This window comes from Rhea pennata, chromosome 5 (genome assembly GCF_028389875.1).
Source record: "Rhea pennata isolate bPtePen1 chromosome 5, bPtePen1.pri, whole genome shotgun sequence".
NCBI classification, from domain to species: domain Eukaryota; kingdom Metazoa; phylum Chordata; class Aves; order Rheiformes; family Rheidae; genus Rhea; species Rhea pennata.
The window spans coordinates 39,689,234-39,713,310 of NC_084667.1; the positions used below are offsets into that span (position 1 = coordinate 39,689,234).

The window sequence follows — 24,077 nt, forward strand, 5'->3', positions numbered from 1 at the left end:
CTAAAAAAATGCTATCAAGCAAGACTGAGAGATTTGTCCCTCTCATCAAGATCACTTTAGTTGGCAAATGCTGGAATTCAGTTTTTAAAACAAAACAAAACAAAACTACATGCACTGCTCCTGTATCTCAGTCAGGTGGACAGAACTTGGACAGCGCCAAAAGAAAGTCATGAAAATGTTGCATAATGCTGAAATCTTGCAATGAAAGAGAGAACTTGAGATTTTTTTTTTTTCCCTCTCTCTCGAAAATGAAGTAAAAGGCCCTACAGGCTGGACATTAGTATGACAGACCCAGGGTGACCTTATCATGTTTGGAAAAGGAGAAAAGCACGAAAACATCTTTTATCTGTGGCTATGAACTGGGAGTCTCTACAGGCATTAAAGATTATTGGAAGTACTAAACCTACAGTTCTTCAAATAACTTAATACTTCATGCAATAAACTAGGAAAATCTGAGTATTGTGTGCAACTCATTTTCCTCTGTGTTTTCTGTGTATGCTTGGGCATAAACTCAATGGAAGCCATCAAAGAGTTAAAAAAAAAAAAAAAGAAAAAGAAAAAAGAAAAACAAGAAGAAAACCTAATGCAGTTGCTCAGATAAAGAGCATCCTCTCAAATACAACTGCCAGATTTACAGACTCAAGGAGGGACTCCTGAGTCCCATCCAAAGTGACACAGTTGTTTTGCCAAGCCTGAAGAAGGAAATACTAAAAAAAAAAAAAAAAAATAAGTCTCACAGGGAGCTAGACCCAAGTTCCAGGAGGGGAAAGCTCTGGAGGGCACCCTGAGCATAAAGCAGGCACTGAATTCAGTGCGATTGCTATTCCTTCATTGCTCTTCCTCCCATGTCAAAGATTGACAATAATCATGAGGTATCTAAGCTACGGACAGTGAGACCAAGCACTAGAAAGAAATGTGCCATGTGTGGGCTATAGTCTGTGTATGTGATAGTTTTATACTTTAGCCAATGTACTGGATACTTAAGTTAATGAGTACTTTGTTTTAAAGTCATTTTCACTCATTTTAGTCAGCTGCTGTCAAAGGGGAATCCATGGAAGGCCAAATTTGCGTTAGACCAGTTGATTTGGTGCTGGTGAAATTGAGGAGCTGGAATTGAGTTTCCAGCTGGTCTAAAAGAACTGCAGAACTCCTCACCAGCTCTAAGAGCTAAAGGGCTGAAGCCTGACACTGCAGAGGTGCAGGCAGAGAGGCTCAGGACAGAAGGAAAGAGCAGCTGATGTGGTAACCATAGTGCACACATAATATGTGTATAGAGCACCTCTATACAGCCCTTCACTCAAGTTAATTTTCAAGCGTTTTAAACAGTGCACCTGCTAGCATATACCAGTATGATATAAAGGCATCATTGCTAGCATTAAACATTTGGATCAGATTTGGTATTTGCTTCCTCTTTGAATAACAATCTCATAGAAGTTTGCCCTATAGTCAAAAGAGAGTTTGGTACCTTGTTGCAGTCCTAGTAAAGCTTGCTTTCATAGCAGATTTTACTCGGATGCTGGATACAGCCTTTTAGCAAGTCAAGCTGGAGCCATGCTTCCAAGAATGGGAGCCTGCAGCATGCATGCAGCATGCAGTAATGCATCAGACTTGTGTCCCTGGGTGACATGCCTAGACATTTTTAATTGGTTTGATGATTTGGATAGTTTTGAAAGTCATAGCCAAAATATCAACCCAATTTATTGTTTGCTTAAGGCACAAACTGGGTGGAATTTGACACTCTGCTTGCTCATTCACATAAAAATCAAGAGCTCTAAACTGTAGCATATGGTTTGAGACCCCAGAAAACTACCAAAATCCACTTGCAATGGCAAGCACGCATGCATTGTATACGACAACAACATTCCCTCTCCTTTGCTCTAGGGTGTCTGAGAGATACAAACTGGCTTCCTTGCTCCCTAAACTTGATCTAGGCAATATGAATAAATACCTTCGATGTTACACTGTCTTACAGTCCCAGTCAGGCAAATCATCCTAACTGTAAACACTTACACTTAAGCCAGTGGGTTTACCTACCCATGCTAATACACATCTGGAGAATAAAGCCTTTACAAAGAGTACAGAGGAAGGATCGCAGCTGTGGGTAACACCTCTTCTACCTTTTAGCACACCCAGAAGGTGATGTGAAAACAGCACTATCTACTTTAATTAGCCAGTTTAAACTGAAGTTCCATTTATAAATGTTTTATAAAGCAATAATAAACAATACATGGTATAAGCATGTTACAACATGAGAAGTAAATGTTTCTGGTGATAATTACCCTTCTCGGCAAGTGCCCTTCATAAGCTTTTGCTGTAGTCTGTAGTGGTCTACTAGAATGTTTTTATTAAACAATTTATTAATAATATATTCCCTTTCTGTTAACCATTTACAAATGGAACCTTAGCTCGAGGTGTGACTGCATTCCAAGTGTACCTATACCCTCTTTATTGAAAATAAAGTGCTCTGAAGATGCATCTATCTCTAGGGCCATCTGTTCACCCTTTCAGAAAACCTAAACTAAAAAAAGAAATATCCTGCATTTTCTTAACTAATGTGTATGGGATTCAGCTTTATCTTAAAAAAAACAAAAGGAGAAAGATAAATTAGGATCAAAATTAACTGGTGGGTACCGAAAGATACAAAAAGTGCTATGTGGAGAAGGGGCTTCATTCTCAGGAGGTGTCTTGGTATCTGCACAGTGTCCGAAGTTAGCTCTGTGTGCCCACAGACATTGAAACATACAGAGAAGCAAGAGAACCAAAAAGAACCCGAAAGTAAATATATGGAGTGTGACTCTAACATAAAAGCATACAAACACACACAAAAGCACCCAAAATGCTTCTTCCCACATCTCTCTCTCTCTCCCTGTTGCAAAGCCTCATTCACTGAAGTATATCAGCCTATACTGTATTTGTAAAGTGCAAATTAAAAGTTTCTCTACAAGATATAACAGGTTCCACAACAGGAATAATCCAAAACTAGAGCTTACCCCAATGGATCAGCACTCGCCATCCTCGGGAAGGGAAAATGAAGAGAGAGAAAGAGAAGGAGAAAAAGAAGGGGGGGGGAATGTGGAGGCAGGTGGAGAGAAGAGTAGGAAAAGCAGAGTGAAATACTGTTTGGAGAACTGAATGGTCATAATTATTGCCACAGGTGCCTACCTCTTCAGAGACCAGGAACACTAGGGGGACAGTTTCATTTACTAGACAATAACTTTTGCCCTGCTTATCACATTGCAGACATATCCAACTTGGGACCTGGGGAACGTGGGAAGGGACATGCTAAGCTATAAAAATATTTCCAGCCAAACCCCAATTAAAGTAGTCAGCAGAGCAACGGGGTTCATACTTCATGCTGCATTTCTTTTCTGTCTCTTATATGAGGTACAGTTATATCAGACTGTTATAAAGGAAATTGTTCTATTTGTCCCCATTTTGCTTCATGTAGTGTCCCTCTGTCCCCCAAGCTGGCCTGGTAAGTACTTTGTTGTCATGAATGAACTGTGAAACACACTGGCTGTTAAAGCATGCATTTCTGAGCCAGCTTGGGAGCCCAGGGTACAAGACTGTAGATCAAGCTGTGAATCTGCTTTGATACCAGCTTATTAGTCATGATGGTCTTATAGTCAGGAATTCAGATCAGCTAGAACATATCGGCTCAGCAATCCAGCACTTATCTCTGTGGATGCCATCTTGTGCTCCAGGATCTCATTTTTCATTTAAAACAAATTCAGTCTCTGGGTCTTAAAGGTTGCAAATAAAATCTTTCAAATGTGAATGGAGAACAAACCAATGCTGTGAAGAGTCTGAAACAGCAGCTCTAAAAACAGAATGAATTTCTGGCATGTTGACTTTGATGTCTAGGGACAATTAAAAACTTCAGTATTCTTAATTTTTCACTATTAATCAAAGCACTCAAAATAGAAAGGAACAGTTGGGTAATTAAGTTACTTGGGGTACAGGAAAGCAAACTCAGGAAAGTATCACTGTTTCTTCACCTTAACAAAAGAGGAGATAAGAAATAATAATAATAAAAAAAAAGTGTGGTATTAAGCCAAATTATTTTCAATTAGGATACAGCATTTTTTTTTCTGTCTCTCTCTCTCATTCTCTCCTGTTTCAATAACAGGCTCCCAAGCTGCCAGAGTTACCTCTGGCTGGGTGAGAAAAACCCATTCTCCACAAGACAGTCACCAACAGAAATGCCAAATTTAATATATGCCCAGCAGATTTCACAGTTTACTTCTTAATGCAGCTAGCCATGCTTCTGGTTACAAGAACATTCCAAATGCTGTGCTGGGCAATGCAAGGTAGTTTTGAGAAAACTTAAAACTAAAACATAGTTAGAATAGAAAGAAAACACTATTGGGCTACACATTGACAGAGAAGTGGAAAGAAGCATTATAGTAAGTTCTTTTTCATGTGTTTGAGTGACACTCCATTTATATTTTGGTCTGGAGTGCAAATTTCAGTAACATCTAATTCATATACATACAAATACATATATATATATCTCCACATATATATATACGGGCAAATGCTGTCATCAATTGTACCAGTACAAATCTATCTCCAGTGATGCAACTGAGAAGAGCAAATCAACACCCATTGCATATTGGAAAGTATGTGTATACTTATACATATGAATATACCCATATTCATACATGCAGAATATTAAATTGTAAATAGAACGGGTGTAAGAAGGCTGATTCATTTTTCTTTCGAGTCATTTTCCCGACCGGGAAGGTACTGAAGAGGTTAACAAAGGGAATGGAAAGCAAATTGACAACTGGGGGAAAGGAAAAGGGAAGTGAGGTTTAAAAAAAAATGAACAATCCCAGGACACAATAGACCCAGAAGCGCAGACATGTGCATTCCCTACAATACCGAAGCAAGTGAACTACGGAGCTGCAGCAACCCAGATACAGAAGAAGAGAAGCACTGAAAGAGGGGGTGAAAGAGAAAGTCAGAAGGAAAGAAAGAAAAAGAAAAATAAAGGGACAGTGGCCTCAGCTACTAAGACAACCATGTGCATCTAGAGGGAAGGGACCCTTAAAGATGCAGTATTCCTTTAAAAAAGACATCATCAAGTTGGATAATTAAACACTGGCCAAAAATTTACTGGCCACCATGATTAGCTTGCCCCATTCTGCTGGGGTTCTCTTCATTGCCCTTCCTCTCCTTTCATCTGGCCGTGAGCAGACCCAGAATCCACTTCCTCTCATTTTCTCACTACTGAGGTCCTTCATCCTAACTCTTAAAAGTGGAGGGAAGGTGAGACAACAGGGAGTGTGACCCTCCAAAAATGAGCCTGCCCCTTCAGTGATGGGGAGCCTGCGTGATCCTAGTGCAGGAGCCTTGCCCTTCTACTCCTGTGCTCTGAAAAATACCACCACTGAGAAGAAACATGGATGCTCCTGTGAATTTGAGGAATTTTCCCTGTGGTTACTGAAAGGCCATGTTCTCTGCTCCTAACACAGCTGAAGCAGCTGCTAGAAAAGTACAGAGGGATAATGAACGGTGCTAGAAACATGTGCTGAAAGACCCTTCCCAGGTCACAGATGAAATGCAAAGGCACCTCTCTTACTGGAACTGACTTCTAATTACTGTGGAAGAGCTAAACTTTGGAGAAGTCTCACACTAACTTTTAATGTAAGAAGTGCCAATTTTTCGAGAACATAACTTATCTATCAGGGGAATTAGGGAAAGGAACATGCAACTTCCATGTCTACGGTAATGGTTTAGGAAAGCTCAGCCGCTAAGGACTGTATAGTCTGACAGCAAATCACTACTACTTCATGGCTGTGAGACTTTCAGAGGTTTCTAACAGTCTGAGTGCAATGCTCACTTCTAGCTTGGCCTCATGAAGAGGGAACCAGGTCAGAAACTCTCTCTCCTCCTGTAAATACACTAAATTTGATCTTCATTGTGGAAGGTTAATACTTTAAACAGCAACTACAAAGGATTGTCTCAGTCTGCAAAAGGCCAAAAGAGGAGCTGTCACTCACGTCTTGGAAGTCTCCCAAAGCTTAAAGGCCACGTTCATCTTAAAGTAGAAATGCTTCCATTAAAAGGAGAAATGGAAAGAAAAGGGGTTTGCTGAGTTTTTAGGGAGCTTTAAGGAACCTACTGCTTCCCCCATTTTGACTCGTATGGACTAGTCTTTTAGTTGCTCTCCTAGAAGATTTAAACTTTTTTTTTTTTTTTCATGAATCCCCAAAAGTCTACTTAAATTCCCTAAATTTGATGTTATGCATGTCATCCACTGTGCCTCTGTCCACAATTAGGAGTTACTCTTTTGGTTGTTTTTCCCTATCTGTCATTTGAGCTGCTGGATTGGAAACACCCTCCAACAACTTCATTGTTCAATAACTCTTTTCTCTTCTGTTCTCTGGTGCAGCCAAGATTGTCTCAAAGAGTTTGTCTCTTATCTACAGGCATTTAGTGTTTTGCTCTGTCACACAGGATTTCCAAAGTTTCCTTCCATTGCTGTCACTGACTCAATTGTTCTACTGTTTCTGGCGGTGGGAGTGAAACGCTGTGGGCTTTCCTAGTACTTCATATTCCAATCCTTCCCAAAGCAGTCCTAACAAATGTATCTTCTATCCTGGGCATCCTTACTCATGGCAGAAGTAGCAGTAGTATGAAATTTTGGGGTGAGAAACACTGATACCGTTACAGACTGCACTGGGGATAGCTTCAAATGAATGGTACTGTACATAAATACATGTAGTGTGGGGGTGCAAATATCCCACCCTCTTTGGTTCTTTCTAAAGAGAGAACAGCCACGTCCCCACATAGAGAAGGTAAGTACTGCATCTTTAAGGTCTCGGCAGTGAGGTAGAGGAGAGGAACATATTGTCAGTGTTTATACCTTTCTTCTTTGTTGAATTTGGGATTGGCTTCAGAGATATCCAGGCTTTTACTGAACATTGTTTTACTATGGCAGGAACAAAGCGAGAAAACAGAGTTACTAGTGTGGACATATATAAAAGAGAGTCACCTGAAGCAATGCTGGATACCCAGCCCCCCAACCCATCCTCCCCTTTTTAAGTAAAGCTCTGAAACACCTTTCTTTTACTTTCCATCTACGGCTCAAACCTACACAGTGCTGAAATTCATTACCTGCCCCTGGCTTCTGAGGTCTGAGATGCTTGCGACTTCCCCATATATACTTGCAAACCCTACTCCCCTTTATCCAACTGAAAACCCAGGGGATCTACTCTGTCACATTGTCCAGCGGATACAGAACATGCCTGAAGGTAAAATTGCAAAGTGCCCGTTACTCAGGCTTTCCAGATGGTATTAACACTAAGAACAAGCTGGGAAAGGGTTCAAATCAGACCACAGAGCCTTCTAGAGTAAAGGTGACCCATTCTGTTTTCTAATTTGTAGGATCCATTAACACTTACTCCCAAACTCCCTTCCCTATACTCAGTGTATACAGAAATGTCCTTCTTTCCAAACTTGGGAATGGAAATCTGAAGCTCAGAAGCAAAACTTCCTGTGCCTTGTTAACATTTGAAGTTCTCTGTCCTCACTGCCCTGTGTTTCACTGTTTCGGAGAATACTGCTTCCTAATATTGGCTGATCTTTCACGCAAACTATCCACTTCAACAACCAGAAGAAAATGAATACATAATGGAGACCATTTTAGAACACTTTCTGAACTCCCTCAACAGAGCTGCTGAAAAATTGTGGCATAACCCTGAGGGCTAGGAGCGCTCATGGAATTCTTCCTCTTTTTTGTGATACTGGCCCAAGGCACAAATTAGCTAGTGTTAAACCGTGTTCTCCTTTGACATTTCAGTGAAATACCAGATAGTCTGAGAGGTGCGGAGACCATCAAAGCAGAAGTATTTAAGATGTAATTATGAACCTAGTTAGTTGACAACTAGCAGGAAGAACAAGAATTAGCCAAAAAATGGTCACCAGATATAGGGTGGCTGCCGTTTGTGCATACTAAGTCTGTCATGCACATTCAAAGACCCAACTGAACACTTTCAGAGGTCAGCACAAGCATTTCAATGCATTTGTAAGCTCAACAAGCAGCCTTTGTGTTGAATTTTCCTCCTTTACCATTATCTAGAACTAAGGCACTGAAGAATTATGTTTTTTACCTAGTACTTTCTCAGTCTGTATGGCTCCAGGCTGCCAAATTTCAAAACTCTGTGCAAAGATAAACCCTTACACAGCCAAGACTAGACCCTTGTAGGGTCCCCACCTGGTTACCAAAAGCACAGTCCATCACACAGACACATAAAACCAGAGGTTATGACATAAATCCCCTTTGTGTAAGCAAACATCTGTTAACTACTGGGAAAAGGCACAATAGGACTAACTCATAAGACACACCGGTGTGTTCTGCCCACTGATTAGATGACTATCTCTGCTAGCTTAAGAAATAAGCAATGCTTCTGTGTCTCCTGATGTTTACACAAACATTTCTGTGTAAATAGGAAGCCTGTTTCCATGGTCCAACTCCCTGTCTTCCTAAGACTGTAGAATCCCCCTGGGATAAACGCATTGAATAGTCATCTATCCACACCAAAAACATCATTCTCAAAACAAAAAAAAAGCACCCATCTCCGGGATCTAAGACCCAGTGCTGTAAAATCCACTCTCAGTGGGTCTTTTCCTGCAAAATAATATGCAGCTAGCCATTAAAAATCCTTTACGCTTGGTGGAAGGCACTTATCATTTTGTTACTGACTGTTCTGACAGATGGTGCCCCATCAGCAATGCATCGTCCCTAGACAATCCCCATGCAGTGGTGTTTGTTAATGAACCCAGTTCACGTTATAAACGATTGTGCTGCCAGCAACACAAAATGTGCCGTTCTCATCTGTGGATGTGGAATGGTACGAATAATGGAAGCTCAGACATGGAATAAAATAACATCTTCCCTTTAACCCTTCCAAAACAAGCACTACCAAGCTCATTGTCATCAATCACAGTGTTTTTACATGCCTTTCTCTGTCCTTAATCACACCTTTATATCCTGCCCTGTAAGAGTTGTGTGGCATGCATTTCCCTGTACCTCTTTTGTGCCTGACAGGTTTCTCTTCATCCCTTAACCCAAAGCCCTGCTTTTCTGATATGTAGCCTTGGTGTGTTTCGCTATCTCTAAACTCACCTCAGACCTTTTGACTTCAAATGTCTTCTCATCTGCATAACAGTGAGACATTTGAAAGCAAAAGAAATACTTTGGATAACCAGACACAGCTTCGCATCTTCTTCAGTCTTTTGTATCCAAAGTGAAAGCTGAGAGTTAAAAGGGAACGGTTCAGCTCTTGGAAAACTTTAAGATCAATCTAGTAAGTTCTAGGCTGGCTGAAGAGACTGAAGCATTACCTCGACTTGTTCATCTCACCACTTCCTATTTGTTCCACCCAGCCAGACACTCACTGCAAACAGCTGCAGAGTACTGAAACTCACAGGCAGCTTGGGGTGGAAATGATTCACCTCTGGCTGGCTCATCTCAGAGAACTATATGGCCCATATATCTCCCAGGTACCAGATTAAACTTTGCAACTTGAATAAGGAGTGGGCAACTGTTCATCAGTGTTGTGTGCTCATCCTTACCACTTCAGGGGCCTCCGAGGAACAGGGAGAACATACCCTGACCTGAATAACTCCTTAATCTAGACCTTACTAAATATCAAAGAAAAACACATATACCAGACAAGATTCCAATCCATAATACAATTAGAATTTTTTCTAGTGCTGCATCTCAAAGATAACCAGCCACAAATCTCTGAAATAAATCCTAGCAGCTCCTGGAAATCACCACTTTTTCCTCACTATAGACAGAACTGTCATAGTTGCCCAGAAAAAATTTTCAATAGTGCTAGGGGCATCTCAGCATGAAATTATATCATCTAGTTCTTCATCCAGTTGTCACTCAGCAAAGGGACTTTCTGGGCACAGCAAGCTCTTTCTAGAGTAGATCTTTACAGGCGAAGAGAGAGATCATGTCATAAAGCTAAAACAAAAGCTAAAGCATCAACAGCATACATACATGTGAAGTGTTCTTTTATACAGATTGATTTACGCAAGTGTAAACCTAAAGGTATGTGCTCCCCTTAGACTAGTCATAAAGATTGTGGAAGCAACTTCCACGGGGAACGCAGCTCATTTATTCTACCAGAACCTGGCTTGAGAAGACACCATTTCCCCTGCTGTTTCACCACGACTAACACCTTTTCTCCAACAGAAAAGAGGCAAAATGATACATATCCAACACTCTACAGATATCCAGTGATTTATGTGTGTTAGATGCATGTTGGCTCCAACAGCATATAGTAGAGACATCCACAAATGCCTGGACAGGGTTTTCCAGATTCAAGTTTTCCTGAAGACAGAGGAGGGGTGTTCACTCTCATTTAACTTCTGGTGCCTAAAAACTAGGCACCTAACTCAAGATAGTCATCTAGCTTCCTGCTATAGGCTACAGAGACAGAGAGGAACAATGAGAAGGTAATTTATCCCACCAAAGATTGCTGGAACAGGGGGAACATGAATCTGAGACCCTTGTCTGTCCTCATTGCCTACAGTGGCAGCCTGTGTTACTAATTTTGGACAATTAAAATAAAGATGAATCTTGTCTAGAGGACACAGTGGCCTCCTAAGTGATGGCTGCAAGCAAACAAACAAGTCAAGCCCCTGGCAGGACTTCTGCTTCTGTGCAGGTAAGCGCTGCTGGCTGCCAAATCACATGGCAAGTGCACTTGGATGTTGTGAATGCTGGTGCAAAAAGGAAAGCTCCACAGTTCTTTTGCATGTGTAAAATAAAAGGGGGAAAACAGGGGTAACAAAGCCAGCCAGGCAGGACTATCAGTTCCTAGGTAAAGGAGAGACCCACCTCTGTCCATGTTGTGCCATTTCAATAGCTCTGCGAGCAGGGACTGGGGAGCCACCATCTGTCACACTCAGAACCTCCATTGACTTCCTTTCTGGCCGCCGCTTCCCATGCCTGTTCAGCATCGGGGAGTCCACACGCTTCCTGGGGGGATCTTTATGAAAAGAAAATGCTGTCAGTTGAATTCGGCTGTGATCTTCCTTACTCAGCTTGGCTAAACCCTCTCTCAACAAACTCACTCTTACATCTCCCCTACAGAGATAGGTATCTTCATGATGGAGGTGAACATTTGCAGTATCACCCTTCTTCAAATCTGCAACATTAAGATATAAGTTGCAATCCATCTAGAGAGAGGGAGTGCTTCTACAGCCCTGAATATATGTGCACTGTAAAATAAAGGTATGACTGGAGCATGGCTAGCACAGGTTACTTTACACAGTTGATAACAGTAATAATAATATGACAACCTGGGCTACAGTCCAAGCTGTTAGCCAGACTGTAAGCCATCCCGGGATCCTGTAGAGGTTAGCAGGTTGCTAGAACCTGCTGGAAGGAGCATCTTGCCTGAGAGATCCATTATAGCTAGATTAAATGTTGCACAGGCACGTGAGTACATTTTTCTTTGAATACAAGCCCCTTTTTTGCACCTTTAAGAATATACAAAAAAGACAGATGCAGATTTCAAGTTTTCTCCATTGCTTTGTATTTTTCTTCTTTCAACACTAAAAATTAAACATTCTTGTCTATGTGAGGTGAATCTCCAGTGAGAGCTACTGAAGTATATCATCTCAGAAATCTTCATACAACTTTTACTGCTACAGAAACTGAAGAGCTTTGTATTTTTTATTGCATAACATTTCTGTGAAGTATGGAAATGCTCCTTTGCAGAGAGCAAACTGAGGTATAAGAATGAGATTTTTCAAGGCATCTAAAGGTGCAGACAAACATTTACTGAGGTTCTGAGAAGCACTTAAATTGCTCTGAAAATTGGAATCTTTGGGTACCAAATCACTTACAGAAAGTGCTCCTAGGTGACTTGCCAAACCATATACAGCTCCACAATGAAACAGGGAACCAAATGCAAACCTACCGAGTGTTTTGCTACTAACATCTCTGATGGCATCAAAACAGTGAAAAGGAGGAAAGCAGAACAATACAAAGGAAAAGATTTTCTTAAGTTGGGCTATTTAGTTCCTTCTCTGTATTTCTGAACACATCTTTAATTTAGTTCCTTCCCTCCACTCATAAACACATTTTTAATTTTAGCGCAGAGCAACCACCTTGAAGAAAAGGCATCCTTCACCTCTGCAGTTAGATACAAGCTCACAGTGTCCATCCCCTAAGGCTTTTTCCTCTGCCAGGATTCCTTTTTAAAACTGAAAATATTGCATTTGACAATTCTATCACTACTGTCTAGTCTGATGATATTATTTTTGTTACCAGCCCTCTCCCAGTTCCCTACATCTTCTTGTTTCTTCTCTCTCTTACGTCATGGTCTTTAGAGCAGAGTTTCTTCTGGCAGGGCCTATCCTTGAAACAATGACCAAGAGCAAATAAGGCCCAAATGCAAAAAGGCTAATGATAACAACTGACCTCATTAACCTATAACCCAAGTATTCTTCTTAGTAATAATCTTCCTGTTAAAAATGAAGTAGAAAAAAACAGTCAAATCTCCTTCAACTCAGAATATTTACAGTAATAAAAAGGTAGTAGAAAATACTAATAGAGGTAGTTACCTCCAGATTACGAAAAATATATACAGTGCATAAAGCTAAGGGAAAACCAGAGGGAGACGCATCCCATAAGGCAGTACCAAGGGGTGGCTGCGGCTGCACACATATAAGTGGTTAAAAGTAAGCTGAGACAAGGCTTAGAGAAATGATTTCTTGATGCTTCAAACTATTACTTCTTCAAACAACTTCAAAGAACAAGAGAGGATCCATCCTACAGAAAAACTTCTGGTGTAAGTGTGACGAGAGCTGAGTAACATACATTAACTAGAATGTAATTAAGTTCAGTATCCACAACAGAGAAATGATACAAGTTTCCCAGAGGAATATCAGACTTTAGAAAGGAATGGGAGAGAGTGTAGTTTAAAAAGAAAAGAAAAAAAGGAAAGAGAAGGAAGATGAAGAAAGCAGCTAATATCAAAAGAAAGGAGATGAGTAAGCTTAGACTGCATTGAGGTTAGCTAGTAATGGCGTCTCAACAAGAAAAAAGAAAAAGGCAAGAAAAATATTGCATTAATAGATATCTTAAAAAGTAATGTGATCCAAACAGGTTCAAAATAGAAGACTTTAGTAAATGGAAATTTAGCCAAGTGACACTTACAAAAGTGACAGCTAGACCAAATATTATGTGGACAATAAAAGCGAATTAAGAGGAAATTTAAGGAGGAATTAGACAAAGTCCTGAATAATAGCACTTTATATAGCCACTGCAAGCAGAAAGCTTGAGAGAAGGACAGTAGCCAAAGGGCCCATAAGGGAATCAACAGAAAAATTAAGGAGGATATTTCTAAAATACTAAATAATTCTTTTGTATCAATCCTTGCTGCTCAAGATGCTGGAAGATATTGATTTGGAATTCATATTTTAAGCTATTTAAGAGAGGGAATAAGCAAAAGAGCAGGTAGTGAAACACACTTATAAATTAAGCAACAACAATTGACCAAGGTTTGACGGAGTATATATCCTGGAGTTTGCATGAATGCAAGGAAGAATATGGTTGAGCAGCTAATAGGGTTATTTGAGCTCTCTTTAAAATTAGCCACTAATCTATACTATACAGAGCTGATGGTAGCAAGTGCCGTACATATTTTTAAAGGGGTCTGAAGTGACCTATAAACAAAAGATATTGAGTCTGTCATCACTCTTAAGCCCAAAGATATATACAGAATCATTAAATACACAGTCATCCTGCCACAAAGACTAAACTAGTGGCATATAAAAGCAGCTGAAGATATTGCAGCAGCAGCATAGGAAGTGAAAACTGGAAAATCTCTGGTGTGTGCATTTCTCTTCTCAACTCTCTAGTAAACCTCATATGGCAAAAACTGAAGTCCTAACCTGGTTCTGTGATATTTTATGTAATGTATTTTCCCTTCATTCCACAAAATAAAAATTAAGCTATTTCACATGATTTTTACAAAGGAAGAGAGTATCATGTAGAAAATAAGCCAGTGATGAAGGCATTCATTTGAAGGGTGGGAAATAAAAGTTCAACTTCTAGGTCTCAATGAGGCACCTACATCCAATACAGCTATTTTGGTTTAATCTCTTGCTCTCTTATTAAATCAAGAGGCTCTACCCTGCAGAAGCCTTTTGCTCAAGGAGATATTAGTTGACATTCATATATTTTTCTGACAAATTTCTAACTTCTGTGTTCTCAGGAAAAGCAAACTGGACTCTAAAGATGGTGAGGGTAGCCCTCCCCTGGCCCTTTGAGAAAGCTTTATATAAATCAAAATATACAAAAGGAAAACCAGAAGAGAGAAGGCTAGTCTAAATGACCAGGTCTTAGCTTCCCTTTATTTTAACCTGCAGCCATCCTTTCTGAGATCTAACATGGAGAGAAAGAAGAAAAAAAAATGTACATTGACATGTACTTTTTATTTTGCAACAGCTCAGGCAAGGCACAACTTTGAGGAATTTCTTCAAGCAGCTGCTGTTAAATCCATTACCTTTTCTCTGCTCTTCTCTGTTTGTGCAAGGCCATTGCTAATGGCTAATGATGAGATATTCATCAGAAGCATGACTGCTCTTAATTAAACCTTGCCCCACGTTCCCAGAGATACTGCTGGGAACAGAGGAGGTGGAAACCCCCCGTGGAAGAGGAAATACAACCTACAAACACTCAAAGAAAAACGCTCAAGAGTCTGAAAGGTGTCAGTGCAGCACAATGTTATATTTAGAGTAATGTTTCCCTCTCGGGGAATATTTTTACTCCATGTACTAAAAGACCAAACCAAACCAAACCAAAAAACCAATAATGGACCGCAATACTTCAGCTCAACACACAAAATATTTTGTCATGTAGAAAAGAGAGATACAATGTATTAGGGCATAGCTGTACATTCACTTACATGTTGGATATGAAGAACTTAGAGGCATCATGCTTCTTTTCTTAAAGACAAAACATTTCTAAAACAAGGTGGGGTGTCCCTGCATTGCAGGATAATCTGTTCGAGTCAAAAGCTGATTAGTGAAGTACTAGATGACAAACTGCACTGAGCAGGTGCTTTTGACCACAGGACCTGCAGTTGGCACATTAACCCATCTTCATCAGGATCCCTGCTAACATGCTCTCTGCAGCTTCATCTAGCTAAAAGTTAAAAAAATTACTGTGTTGACTATGAACTTCCTACTCTTCCCCCAAACAAGAGATTTCCTTGCAAAATTATATGGCCTGGAGCCTGGAACTTGGTTAATGTAATAATTCAACTGAGTAATAACAAACTTACAGTTCAATATACCACTCCTCTACAGGTTTGGGAGACTCCAAGCTTTTCAGCAAAATTAAGAGCACTTTGCTTCTAGCTTTGAAAGTGCTTAAATACTAAGACCTAAAAATCACAACATTGCTATGTAAAAATGCTCTTTCAGGTTATTGATAGAAGTGACTAACATTTTATCAGTTAAACGTTTGTCACTGTACACAGCAGGTGACTCTTAGATACTTTTTTCCTTAGGGGAACATTTTCCCTTGTGTTTGGAATAGAGCAGTCCTTGGCCACCAGAAGTACTCTGCTTACAAAAGACTAACGAATAATTCTTCAAGAATAAGGTGCTGCATGCAGATTAGCGAATTCTGCCACTAGACTGCCTCGCTTCTAAACCAAATTCTCGCTTGCACAGAGCCAGCTTGGAGGGTTCACACGACATTTTCTAAGGTTTCTGGTTCAAAACCAACTTGGATGTTTCTGCACTGTGAGACAGACATGCCCTGGAAAAATGAAACCTTTGAGTTTAACTGAAAAAGGATTCTCCCCAGTGCTGTATATTTTTTCGGTGGGAAGTGATGGTAGGGTTTGGGAATATTAGAAAAAAACCAAAAATAACCCCCCCAAACCCTAATAGAAGGCATAGAGGAACTAATTGAGATGGGTTTATGATGACAGAAGTCATATCTGTAATACCTATTTCATTCCTAGGGGGAAGATCCTCATCTTCATGACTGGGATACCTCTCCTTCCGGTCAAGCAGAAGAAAATAAATCATTTTTTCTTGGTTTTCTCTGAAAAAAAAGAAAAAAAACATTTAAATTTGAACAGAAAAATACAACAACAGGAAGATAACCCCTTCTCATCAAAGAAACAATTATAGTTATTCCAAATAAGCGGGAAATGTTCATGTACCTGCTAGCTAGGTACGTAATTCATAAGAGTTTTTGAGAGCCTTGCCGTCTCTGACAAGCAGCAAGTAAGAAAAGGAAATACAATTCCTGTGTTATGCATCTTGAACAGAGGCACAGGACAGACTAAGTAATGGGTCCACAGAACATCCGAACCAAAATGGTAGCTAGTCTGCTAAGCTGCTGTCAAAGTGCTCTTTCCAGTATCCATCCCTCGTAACACCTGCAGAAACAGGCAAGCTCTAGAATAGAAGCTTGAAATAAATAAAAAATTAGCCAATAGGGGCAGATCCAACACAGACACCTCCCCACCCAAACTGCATGGACCATCTTTTCATGAAGTGACCACGTCTGGCAGCGAAGTAGAGAGTGTAGCATGCTTCTGCTGTGGGTCACGATGTGAGCCTTCTGACATAGGGCACAAGAAACGCTCAGTGACCTCTCGCTTCCTTGCAACACTTCCTTGGCAACTGAGCAGCCAGTGAGAAATTGCCACTGGTCTCTCATGGCAAGAGATGTGTTAAAACAATCACTGCCTTTCCCAAGTTTCTAAGCATTCCAGCCCATGGACACCTGGCGGATATTAAGACTGAGCAAATGCTTACTCTTCTGATAACAAGTCCTGTAAGAGTTTATTTCGGTCACGGAAGCAGCCTAACGAGTGCATGCTATCTAACACGTCTGGATCAATATCCTCCAGGGAAGGGAGAGAACGAATCTGCACCTTTCGAGGGATTGGTTGCTCTGGTTCTGGCTCATTCTTTCCCCCTCTGCAAAGGAAAAAACATAAGAGAGAGAAAGGGGCAGGGAAAAAAAGAAGAGAACGTGAGTCACAAATGAATCCTTACTCTGAAACACAGCCTGCAGCAACAGATGGAAATAGCTCGTTAAATTCCCACTGAGAGACCAGATCTTGCAACCAGTCAGATATTTGCTTCAGAAGAAAATGCCATGAAGGATGAGAATGACCAGAACCTTGTGGATTTGGTTCTTTAATGAGAAATATCTGCATTAAGTCAGAAAGGCAGCAGAAACTTCACTTACCAGTGCCTTCATAATTTAAGCAGCTGTTCAGCGTCCTAATGCCAAACATTCATAAAACACTACACGGTTTTAGAGATGCTGTCTCATCAGCAGGCCAGACCTCAGGCTATCAGGCTGAGACGCGCAAGCTGAATGATTCTCTTTCAAAGAACAAACCGTGAACAAACCAACACTGTGTTTCACTAATTATAATTACAACAGGCATTGCAGCAATTTTTCATTTGTAAACTTCTAAAGTGGTTTAGGAGACCTCAGTGCTGAGGTCCCAATTTGACACACTTTAAAACATATTTCAGGAAATGAGGTCTCTTATTTACATGCCTAAATACTGCAATCTCTGCTTCTCTTCAGACAAGCAAATTTGAAAATTTGGGCCTGAGTGTGCTGCCCAAGGTCAGTGGTAGACCCAGGAATATATAATTAGTGGCAGAGCACATAATTCTTTTAAAAAGAGTAAACACAAACTTCCTGCATAATTATCTCATTTCAGGAAATATTGATTACTCATCGCAATTATAAGCCCTAGCTATAAAAAACAGCTCAAGGTTTCAAGATATCTTTGACAGATTGAATGATATAAATAACAAGTAACCTACATACCCTTTGATTTCCTTTAGTTAGCTAGGGAGCAGCTTATGTAAACTGTGTCCACCCAAAGAGGTGGTTTTGGAGGTGGTGGTATTTTGGTTGGAAAAACTGCCTATCCTGAATTTTCACTATTTCTCAGTGGATGCTGTGTGTCCTGTCAAGGCATAGCCACCTGCAGGTGAGGATCTCTCTTTCCTTTATGTGATGTGAATGTGTGACGGTTGGGTCCAGGCTCCCACAGTGGGTGACAGGAATCAGGAACATTTCAGCTGCATCAAATGTCACAGCTTGCTGTTCAGAGGGCTGTGTTTGGGCATTAGAGTCTTCCTTTTGATGTTGGCAGAAACAAGGTAAGCACCAGTTCCAAACTTATTTGCACAGCTTAATGTGCCCTGGGCTCGGATGTGAGCTGGCCAAGTACCTACATCAGAAAGCGAGCTCCAATGCAGATGCACCCTAATTCTTCTTGGGTGGGTTAGAAAGCATCCATGGTAGAATCACACATACGAGCTCAAGGCCTCAGCCAGCACAGCAGTACCAAAAAGGCAGCCAATACAGATTATTTCCTGCAAGGTAAGAGGGCAATACTAAGTCACTGCAGTCATGGCTCTGATGCAGGGACAGGGCAGTTACATTCTATGCCTTGATTACTGAATTCTGCTGGGTGCTACTTGCCATTTATTTTTAAGCAATTTGAAATACACTTTAAAGATGTCTGCTCTGTGACAGTTTGGAGGTTAACTGTGTTTATGGGACATCACTTGTGGAAAGACTTCCTGGAAATTCTAATTCTACCTTCTCTTGAAGTGGTGAATATGTGCCTAGCACTTCCTGGATGAGTGTCATGGGTTCAATCTGGGGTGAATGATATGAGTGGAAATCCAGAACCCCAAGACGACATGGGCTAGATGCCATTTCTCTTACAGTGAGTACTAGCACACTCTCTGCTTAGTTTTGTTTCCCTTAGGAGGACTGGCTGCTGACTCTGCAGGACAGAGACAGAATCTGCCCCTCGTGGTTCACTCTTGTGTGACATAGGCCAACTCACTAAAACACAGGTTCTGGTGCCTTCACAGAGCATCACTGAAGTCTCTGATGTCTTGTGCAATGCCAGCATAGTCCTGAGTCTAAGGGCTAGATTCAGACATCCTTGTCCAACTAGAGAAACACCTTATTCATTGAATGTCCTGTCTTCATGATGTAGCTACTCCTAGAGCCAGATATTATTCAAACTGTTGGGACTTAGCCCTCTGCAAGTGATAAGCATTGACTAGACTATAACCTTGCACTATTAAAGCCAAAGATGACCTTATCATTAAAATACATTCTTGCAGGATGGACCTTTGGACAGCAGCACGCATTTTTGCTTTTTAATCATCTGAAGTTCAGTAGGTATTGACTTCATTAATCATTCATTATATTACAAGCAGAACTACTTAAGTTAAATTAAAGAGATTAAAAAGAAATTATTGCTTTTGAAAATCCCCCGAAGATTTGGATTTCCTACTAGTTGCCCTAGTCTATAGCAGAAGATCACCTGCAAGTTTCTTTTATATCATTGTGAGTCATTTCTAGAGAGCACAGTTTGCTATCTTCTATGAACTGCAAAGTGGTTTTCCCTTATGCCCTGCACCTGGTCAACCTCAGGCATAGTCAGGGATTTTCACACTTCCTCATCAGGTACAAGAAAAATCTGTTAAAAGATGCCTTGTCATTCGGCAATGTATTCGCTGCTTCAGGAAGTGAAAATCATTAGGTCCATGCTATGATTGACATGACTATAGCATCTGCTCCACCCTCAGTCTGATAGAAAGTGACAAATTTGTTGCATTTTAGCCCATACCAACATCAAACAATGCCACACGACCAATACTGCAAATCGTGTATTTTTTTAAATGCCTGGTTGAATGTAATTGCTGCTTTAAAACCTCGCTGCTTTTGTGAGGAACGATGCATACAATGGATGTAGTTTCAGAACAAGGTGGACTCTAAATCCCTCCATGAAATTCGCTCATGAATCTCACTGAGCTGCACATTTACATCAGCTCAAAGCAAAGCAGAACCAGTACCAGTATTCTCTTGCCAATTTTGGTAAATTTGTTACCCTCACAATTAGGGCAATAACTCAGTATTAAAGGGTTCTGTATTTACCATGATAGCACATTCTATTTGCCCTCTTGCTTTATTAAAAATAATTAAAGCAACTGGTGTTTATATGCTGATATATGATAACCTGCGCTGGAAGTAAAAATTATCTGGTACGAAATCTAGCATTATTAAAAGAAGTCAATTAAAAAGGCTTTAAAAAAAATTCCTGAATTAATTTTGGTGGGAGAGCAAGAGGAACAGAAAGTTGGAGATGAAAGGTTTGTTTGGTTTCGTTTTTCCCTTTTTAGGATTGTGAATCATGATTTCAACTTTCAAGACTTCTCTTGGTCTGGCTAGCCTGTAATTACACCTTTCTCATAGTTTTACAGGATTCTTTAAGAATTAAGTGAAATCCCTTATGTTCTGAGCACAAGTTTTAGGTCAGTAAACTATATATGACAAAGAATAAAGATTTTATATAGAACAATAGTTTACATAAAGAAAAGAAAGAAAGATGTAAGCAAAACAGCCACAGCCTACAAACAAAGTTATAACCACTCCTTTCTTTGTAACATCAATATATCCAGGCAAAACAAATGCAGAGAGGGATTTGGGAAACATCACCAGATGGAAGTAGTAGAGTTTGGAGGTGGCAGGGTTATTCACAGACCAAATTTAACCAAAGATGATTATCCTCCTTAGGTCAATCCATGGCCAACAGAAAGAGAATGAGACTCCTTTAGAAAGCTATTTTGAGCAGAAATCTTGCTTTAAGCAATCTGGACTGACTCCTGGAGGAGCTTTTCTCTCTCTCCATTGACTATACCAAGAGTCTAGAGAGATTTGCTTTTGCAAAACTCAGGTTAGTTCTTATGAGAATGTGCTCAGATGCAATTTCCATTGGGTTTACTGTGCCAAACATTGGAGAATCAGATCTTCATCAAGAAGTAAATGAAAATGGTCTAGTACTTACAACTGCAAAGAAAAAAAATCTTCAAACTTTAAAGCTAGAATAGAGTCACGAAATAACACTTGCTTAATTGTGCATGTAAGCCTGGAACAACAGTTCTCGGTGAGGTGAAAACTTCCAGGCAAAATTTTTGAGGAAGGTTAGAAGAATAATATAAGTTATCAGTATCATTTGATTTTATTTCCTATTCCACTTCTGATTAAAGCACAGAGAAAATAAAGTTGCCTGATTTCAGTCTGTGAAGAAACAAAGGGGATCAGCTGTCCAGACCAATTTAAACAGCAATGACTTTTGAATTTCAGGTGAGACATTATAAGAGGGACATTTCAGAGATTACAATCAGAATTCCCCCTCTCTTATTTTCTCTTCTATTTAGACATGAGAGTTAAAAAAAAAAAATCCATCTCTACACTTTCAGCAGAAGTGTCACCCCCCTGTACAATGTTCAGCCTTCAAACCTGCAAACCTTCTGTGGTTTTAAAAAGTGCCATGTGAACTGGTAACCACAGAGTACGAAAAAAAGCCACAGGCACAGTGCAACCACTATTTCAGGAAAAAAGCATGTTACTTTACTAAATTGTTGAATGCTCTCAGGTCCCCTTTAAGTCAGATGAATCCAATAAGGTAGAATTAGAGAAACCAAAAGTTTTTTCCTCGTGACAGTCTTAAATATCAGGTCAGATCATCCTCCAAAGTTTCCCAAGAGCAATGACAGGAGGATTATGAAGGCAGGACTTTCCATATCACACATTTAGGGAATGTGTAGGCATGCTGACCCCTAGCAACATGTATCAAAGCATCACTTCCTTGTTTAATACCTGTGAAGTATTCTCCTTAATTTGACTGGGTTATCATCAGTATAAAGCAAAAATGTTATTTACTTAGATTTCTTGAAACAGTATTAGGACTACACAAAGTGAAAGGTCACTTTTGAAAGTCATCAATCTTCCTCATACCCAAACCACTGGACAGGCACAGACTTTTCTCATAGACCTCCTGTTTCACCGTCAAGACTGCTGCTTTTAATCTAGTCACAGAACTACTCTCACATCAACAGCTTAGAAGGTCAGAAGCAGCCTCCTAGCTTGCTGTGAAGAAGCAAGAATAGGGATTATGATACAAAAAGTCTCTTGTTCACAGATATTCACTTCTCAATATAATCATTCTTGCATGGAAAAGCCAAGATGCTGCGAAGGACCAAGCATAAGCTTTCTTGTCAAGAAAGTTTTCAGCAGATTCTCTGTAGCCTTTGGATAGTAAACTAAATCTGGCCATTAGTTTTTTGCAGATATCTTTTAAACAAAGCAAATTGCTGGACTAAATGTCTCATTTCAAACAATTGCTACTCTCATGTTTCTGATTATGAAAGTTCCTGACTAGAATTTACAAAGATGAAATTATTTTAGTAGCAGAGGGTAAAAAATTATTTCTAGATGCCCTCCTCTCCTCTGCACCTTTCTCCACCTGTGTAAAAGCTGCTTTCTAATCCCAATCTCTCTTTTCAGCAAGCACTAGGATATCAGGTCCTGTGACACAACCAGTATTGAACACATGCAAAAGTTAATGAAAAGGTGTTACTTACATATACCATATGTGTTTCTGAATATGTTCTAGCTACAAAGGAAAAGAAAACAAGGAATTAGTGCTGTAGAAAATAAACAACAACATCATAAGATATCCTTCTTCAAGGCTTGTCTCTAGTTACTGTTAAGTCCACCACTCCAGAGCTGGATCCAGGCAAATGACAGGAGCTTTATTCTGCATAAAGAACATACTCATCCTCAACCACCCCAATGTAAAGATGACCATAACTCTGGATAAAAGGAACAAGTCGGGAGCAAATCCCAGGAAAATGCAGAAGTAGAAGGCTTCGTGGGCACATGTGCTGCAAATTAAGTTTTTCTCATCCTAAGATCTTCCCATTTACAATCTGACTGAAACTAACAGAATGCTCTTTTCAGTATGTGCTTAATGACTGATTCTTTACACCAAAGACCCATTCCCGGTTTTGTTTTGGAGAGAGGGAAAGAAGGAAAAGAAACAAATTCAGCAGGTTCAAATGGATAATGTGAATGAACAAAATAAAATATGTATGAGTGATATCACCTTCCATCAGGACCCAGTCCTGACTGGCACCACAATTGCCATTAGAATCTAAAGACCAAGTGGAATAAGGTTCCACATCAAGGTAATACCATTTATTGCTCCAGCAGCTGATCACCAGCCTGCAAACTCCTGCTTCTGCCTTTTCTGTTTCAGGCATGAGCATTTCACCACCTAGTGAAGGACTGATCAAAGGTTAATTGTGGCTTTGTCTGCTTACCCAACACAGATGCCAGTAAATGTTACACAATGGCTACATTTTCTGCAAGTGAAGGCGAATAAAAAAACAAACTCAAAGCAGCAGAACAAACCTTAGAGCAAAACCTTTCTAATTCAGCTTATCTGAAGCTTCATCATAGTAGAAAAGTACCATTCATAGATACCCAAGGATTGTTCATTAGAAGGACAATACTCCTCGTATTCCTTGTTATCAGGAACCTTCCTATGTGCAGAGCAATATGCACGCTCACTGCACATAGGTGTGGGTTTGTGCAATGTGTGAGTGAGAGGCAGGGCAGAGCTAGAAGGAAACTCAAGTGCTACCAACTCTACGACAAAATCAGAGCGCCATTACACTGGTGAGCAAGAATAGAAACAGCTGACCTGCTCTTATTACTTTCCCCTTCAGTTCCAGAATAGTGACAACCCAGGAGCAAGAAGAAAAAAAAGAGGACAGGACAAACAAAATCTCAGTGATAAAAAGTGGGTATTTAACACAAAGAGCAAGAAATCAAAGGCTTCTGTGTTATATAACAATAACTCCTTGCCTGGGAAACGTGGAACAGCTCAGGCTCAGGTTCTATATGAGATCATTTGTTAAGTGAAACAGGGTTTTTCCTGAAATCAAAGAAACAAGGGAATACAGCTTAGGAAAGCACGACAGGAGGCTGGTGGGATAAGTATGAGAGACAAACAGCATCCTTTAAAACCAAGACTGTATCAACACTGAGATCAGAGGTAGAGTCTCTGCTTGTACTTCTAGCTGTCATCTAACTACCCCATGTGCTAGGAGCAGCGAATCTCTGCAGCACGTGCATTCCAGGGTCCCAGGCAGACTGGCGTAGCTTTCAC

At 40.2% G+C, this 24,077-nt stretch overlaps 1 protein-coding gene across 1 annotated transcript in view; it reads right to left on the minus strand.

Moving 5' to 3' along the window:
* Window positions 1–24,077, minus strand: part of BRSK2 (BR serine/threonine kinase 2) — a 310,485-nt gene that overhangs the window by 38,745 nt on the left and 247,663 nt on the right. Inside the window, exons 9-12 of the mRNA XM_062576596.1 lie at window positions 22,486–22,517; window positions 16,819–16,983; window positions 15,999–16,096; window positions 10,865–11,015 (exon numbers count right to left, since the gene is read on the minus strand). Coding sequence (XP_062432580.1) covers window positions 10,865–11,015; window positions 15,999–16,096; window positions 16,819–16,983; window positions 22,486–22,517 — 446 coding nt within the window. The remainder of the gene's footprint in view (window positions 1–10,864; window positions 11,016–15,998; window positions 16,097–16,818; window positions 16,984–22,485; window positions 22,518–24,077) is intronic.